The 5,964-nt window shown below is 31.3% G+C and overlaps 1 protein-coding gene across 1 annotated transcript; it reads left to right on the top strand.

Moving 5' to 3' along the window:
* The first annotated feature begins 360 nt into the window (after positions 1-360).
* Positions 361-2,688, top strand: LOC129894873 (homeobox-leucine zipper protein ATHB-40-like). Its single transcript, XM_055970485.1, has 3 exons — positions 361-445; positions 1,558-1,868; positions 2,440-2,688. Exons 1-3 carry the CDS (start codon positions 361-363, stop codon positions 2,686-2,688), a joined length of 645 nt encoding a protein of 214 aa, XP_055826460.1.
* The last annotated feature ends 3,276 nt before the right edge of the window (positions 2,689-5,964 follow it).

The following is a 5,964-nucleotide window of genomic DNA, read 5'->3' as shown; positions in this document are numbered from 1 at the left end:
GATCTTAACTCTATAATTATCTAAATAAATTCATTAATATGTACAAATTATTAATTTAAAACCTAATAATTTAAAATAAAATCTCGAACCTACAAATTCCAAATTCTAACTCTGCATCTGACTATTCCAATCAACATGCACATGGAATCTAAATATATTGTAAAGAGAAGGGAGGTATATTCTAGAGGGCTATCTAGCTTTATAAATAGTCACACCAAAGTCTTAAAATAAACACTATTGGCCTTCTTAGTCTTCACTATTTTCTTCTTTACTTCACTATCTATCCACTTTTACATTTCAACATTAGCAAGAAACATCCCTAACACAAAGAAAGAAAGAAAGAAAAAAGAGGATATTAACATGACTCATCACCAGCTTGATGATCATCAAATGGTTATGTCTCAATACTATCCTGCTATCTACAACCAACTGGTACCAGATCAAGGTGAGCACAATATATTTTTTTTTCATTTTTAGAGTCTAACATTATGTTATACATATAGTACTGATAAAAAATGTATAACCAATTATATCAGCTTGATTTATAGAGTTAACTGTCATTGTAGGTCAACCAAACTTATTCTAACAATAACAATGTATAATCGAATATATCAACTCGATTTACATAGTTAATTATTGTTGTAGGTCAACCTAATCTGATACTGTCACATAAGAAAACAAACTCGTCTTTTGCACGAAGTTAACTTCTATTTGGTGCATATTTTTTCTCCACCAAGTTATCTAAATGATAATTATAAATAATTTGTAATTGTCCATGAAAAGCGGGATCGATTACTTGAGAAATTAAAAAAATAACAGTTCGATGTACAAATCATCCTGTGTTATGGACTAAAGGCATCGAGGATGCACACTCATTTTATTATACATGATTCGAGGCATCGAGTATGCATGCATTTTATTATACTGATTCGAGGCATCGAGGATACGCTCATTTTATTATACTGATTCGACGCATCGAGGATGTGCTCATTTTATGATATTGATTCGAGGCATCGAGTATGCGCTCATGTTACAAATTGATATAAGACCTGGATCGGGATCAAGACAGGTCGAATGGGGAGCCACATGCCAGCGCCCGGAGCGCGAAGATGCCGAAGCACGCCGGAGACGCGCGCTACCTACCACAATCAGGGAGACGGTGTTCCACAATCAGGGAGACGGTGTTCCACGGGCGTATCGAGAACCCGGGTTTTGCCCCCCCCCCCAATCCACACTGGTCCATGCCTCAAGTCAATCGGCGGACCGACTTATCACCGTTCCACATCCGACCGGGGTGCACCGCCGCCCCCCATTCGCTTAAGAAAGTTTGGGAAGGGGCTTAGTCCAAGGGGTGTGATGTAGACAACCTACTATAATGCAAATATTAGTGGTTGGTTATAGGTCACACGGAGATTATTTTACTGCAATGTTCCAAGGCTTCCTATCAAATAAAGCAAGTTAATATCACTAGCTAGCTAGTGTAACTTTTAAAATACATGCAACAAATATAAGTTAAATTCTACATGTATTAAAGCAAGTTTATGTTTTTTTTTCTAGGAGAGGGGCAACCGTGGCGGAGAAGGAAGAAGAACAAAGGTGAAACGAGCAGCAGTGGGGTAATGAGGAAGAGGAAGCTTAGCAAAGAACAAGTTAATCTTCTTGAACGGAGTTTTGGGGACGCGCACAAATTAGATATGGAGAGGAAGGCCAAGCTCGCTTCTGAGCTTGGCCTTGACCCTCAACAAGTCGTGGTGTGGTTCCAAAATAGGAGGGCTAGATGGAAGAACAAGAAACTCAAGGATGAATATTCCAAGTTGAAGTCTCACCATCAGAATGCCATTGTTGAGAACTGTCGTCTTGAAACTGAGGTACATCTCTCTAATTATCTCTTTAGGGAGATATATATTCATATGAATAGCGCATAGAAAATTTAAATTGCCAATAAGTTAAATCTTTATTTATATATTTAGCAAAAAGTTGGTGAACTTTTATAACACTTGTGAATCAGAAAAAACAAAAAATTACACTATATATCAATCACTCCCCCCCTCCCCCCTAAAAGTAAGTAATACATCTAAATGTTTTTAATGAGAATAAAAACTTGAAAAATTAATTAAGTAGGTTGCTACCTATTTATAACAGGTATATTAGTGTTAATGTGAAGACCATTTTATATATTGTCTCTACATATAAGTTAAATTAATGGTTAACAAAGTAATATGAACGATGTCATTTATCTTTTTTATATGATTTCCTTATATTAATTAAATAAATCATTAATATCGTATATCACTTAGTTCAATTTTTTTAAAATGTGTCAACTCTCGGAAATCATTTGAAACCCAAATGAAAACAAACCAAACATGCAACTTGACTGAATATGATATTTCGGACCTGATGAAATCATCAAACTCAAATTTTGATATATTTTTTGTACAGATCGGAAAGATAAAAGAGCAATTATGTGAACGAGAAAAGGAGATACAAAGGCTATTAGTGGAACGTGATTGTGCTAGGGTTTCAAGCAATAATACCACAACTAGTACTTCATCAATATTCTCAATGGAGCAGACACATTTTCTTGGGGAATTTGGAATGGAGGAAATATTAATGGATAATAATGTCTTCTTTGTTGCTGATCAAAGCACTTACATAACTGGAATGTTTGATGCACAAAACATCTCGTAATAATAAAGTCTGGAGAAGGATCACACCTAAAAAGTGTTATATGGACAAAGTTTATATATATATATATATATGTATGTATATTAAGTTTTAATTAGATAAGCTCTAGCATGTAGCTAGATAGTAGATAGTAACCCATACACCTATGTATATATGAACATCTTTCTTTTGCCTTTGCTTAATTTATGCTTATTAGTAGTATATTAATGAGTTAATTTCTTGGATGATCACTTAATTTATGAAAATATTTTACTAAAGCTATTTACAAAAAATAAAATAACAAAGTCATTTAATTTATAGGGATATTCTATTAAAGTCGCTTTTGCTCCCTTTTAGGATAATAAAATTACCCAATTATTATTTTTTTGACTCAAAAAATACATGACACATATTTAACATATCATATCATATTAAAATCTGTATTTTAAAATAATAAAACTCATTTAATACATGCTTATTTTAACACCTTATTTGGATCCTGAAATTTCTCTTGTAGCACTACTCATTTACTCTTGATGAATGCTTTTAGTTATCAATCAATCAAAAGTGAATGAAAGTTCAAGTCATTTTGTCAATTTATTACTAGCTATCTCATATTACAGATATTTATTCTTTGTCCAAGGCAAATAACAAATAAATATAGTATTATTTAAAGTTGTTGATTCATATATTAAATTCAAGGCAAAACACTAATAATTGGAAGAGAGTTTTAAATTTGTCTTCATACTCATTTTATTCAAAATATCAATTTTACACCGATGAAAAACAATGATTATGGTTATATATATATGGTCATGGACTAAATGCATTATATTATTAAAGTTGAGTGACTTTGTTGTCCTAAAAAATATTAAAGTAATTTTAATAAAATATGCACATAAACTAAGTGAACATCCAAAACATCTACTCGTGTATTAATGTACTACTAATAGTTTTGCTAAGTGGTTTGTGTTGCTATTTGGTATAACTACTTTATTGCCTTAACATTAATCACTCTTTAATTGGCCATGTAGTACCCCAACCTTATGTGAATGGGTGATTTGCACAAATGAGATTTCAAATTGACCAACAAAATTTGTCTTATATATTACAATAATTATCGCCAGAATTTCTAGCCAAATTCTAATGAATCGTTGGTAAAAAATTAACTACAAATTCTGACGAATTTCAAATTAATGGCAAAAACTTGCCTTATTGCAAATTTTTTGTGGTCAAATCCTAATGATAAAATCTTGATGGGCTGTCATAATTTCTTGTATAAAAATTTCATCAACATGTTTTAACTTCGAAATTAATCCAAATCAACTTCAAATTTGAAATACAATTTTTTAACACAAATTCCAACAATTTTCAACTATTATATTCGACCCAAACACTTAAAATTTAATAAATAAATTTTAAAAAATTAATACTCACTTTATCTTCTTTGAACAATGTTATGCTCTATTGTCACTTTCCTAAACTATGTGGAAGGGATAAGAGCGTTGTACTTGTGGACATTGAGAATCCCTTCTCTCATATGGTTAGATCGAAAGTGCAAATTTTGAAAGTGAAACACTTTTTCACTTTAATCTTTTCTAATTCTTGACAATTACAAGCCTAAAATCCCAACAACAAAAAGATTTCCCTTGGTAACGAATTCCACAAGTTTATGTCCAACTTTAAAAAAAGACTTATCTATGTCATCCGTTAATAGTTGGGTTCAATCATGCCATTGCCGTAATAGAAAGGCCCATTCGTACAATTATTTTTTAACGGTCAGGTTTTGTGGTTTTGCGAAATCATTTTTTCCATGTGGCCTCTTATTAGAGGTCTACGCCACCAAAATTAAACTGGTCAAAAAAAAAGTTCGCATATATCATTGAACTTTGAGAAAAAGGTTCATCTATGTCATTCGTTAATAGTTGAACTCAACCATGCCACTACCGTTACAGAAAGGGTGCAACTATTAACGGATGACATAAATGAATATTTTATCAAAGTTCAATGACATAATTGAGTCCAACTATTAACGGATGACATGATTGAATCCAACTATATATTAACAAATGTTGATGACATGATCAAAAGTCCAACTATACATGAGTTTTTTCTCATTCAATAGTATGATTAAGCCCAACTATTAACTTATGACATAAATGAGCCTTCCCAAAATCAAATATTGATTCCTTATTTGGAAGGATATCCCGTTTAATTTTCTGGTGAAAGACTTCTCTTTCGAATGTTGCTACTTACTTTAAGTTAATGGAGAGTATTAGAGACTTCCTTGAGATATGGCAAAAGGAGAAGAATGTAAATGTTGAAATTACTATAAATTTTTATTAGAATTATTTACGAATGCGAAATTGCTTATATAGGTAACAGACTTATGATAATCCATCGCTAAACAGTTTATTAAAGCATGATCATATGGTATTCTTTTGAGTTTTTGTTTTCAAAGACTTTAGCATTGTAGTAGACAAGAAAGTAGCTTTGAATTTATTTTCTCTCACAAGAGTGGCATATAAAAGTTGAGGGTCTTTCGAAACATTCTATCTCCAAGTAGGGATAAGATCTGTGTACCTTTTATCCTTCCGAAACTCCACATTAGGGTTACATTGAGTATGTTATTGTAGAAGAGTGATAAATTATTTCGACAATAATTAGACAACCGAAAAAGTTGAAAATATTAGCTTGCTTCTTAGGTTTTACCTTATTACTAGTTTGGTGCATGTTCAATGCTACTCAGATAATTAAACTATCTATTACAAGTTGCAAATAATGAAATCTTTCTTTAGAGAATTAATTAGTTAAGATTTTGCTTTATTTTTCAGAAAGGGAGTCATATAAACTCAAATCCTCTTTTCTTTTTATCCAATTCATTTTTACCTTTTCAAATAGTAAATTATAGTAAACTTTACCTAAATCCCATAATGGAAAAATTTAATTACTATACATCCCTCATCGTATCAAAATTATCCGATTTTCCTTTTTTTTTTAGTTTTGCTGATACATTAGTTATGTATCTGATACATCAACATTAACTGTAGAATATTTAATGAAAATCATCTATTTATGGATAATATCTTAATATAAAGTTTGATTGGTTCTTTAAATCAATTACTGATCTAATTAATCGGATTAATTGGTTAAAAAATGATTGTGTACATGAAGATTCAAGCCAAAAAATAGAGCATAAATTCAAACCAAAGTCGATTTCAATTTGTTTTTCAGTTTTGCTGATACATTAATTATGTATCTGATACATCATCTTTAGCTGTAGAATAGTTAATGCATATC

This window comes from Solanum dulcamara, chromosome 7 (assembly GCF_947179165.1).
Source record: "Solanum dulcamara chromosome 7, daSolDulc1.2, whole genome shotgun sequence".
In the NCBI taxonomy this organism is placed as follows: Eukaryota; Viridiplantae; Streptophyta; class Magnoliopsida; order Solanales; family Solanaceae; genus Solanum; species Solanum dulcamara.
This window is presented reverse-complemented; position numbering and strand designations above follow the sequence as displayed.

What these genes read in the sequence shown, in the direction of transcription:
- LOC129894873 (XM_055970485.1), top strand. Translation starts at nt 361, where the DNA reads ATGACTCATCACCAGCTTGATGATCATCAAATGGTTATGTCTCAATAC. An exon ending in CCAACTGGTACCAGATCAAG is followed by an intron (nt 446 to 1,557) that starts GTGAGCACAATA and finishes TTTTTTTTCTAG; the next exon opens with GAGAGGGGCAACCGTGGCGG. An exon ending in ACTGTCGTCTTGAAACTGAG is followed by an intron (nt 1,869 to 2,439) that starts GTACATCTCTCT and finishes TTTTTTGTACAG; the next exon opens with ATCGGAAAGATAAAAGAGCA.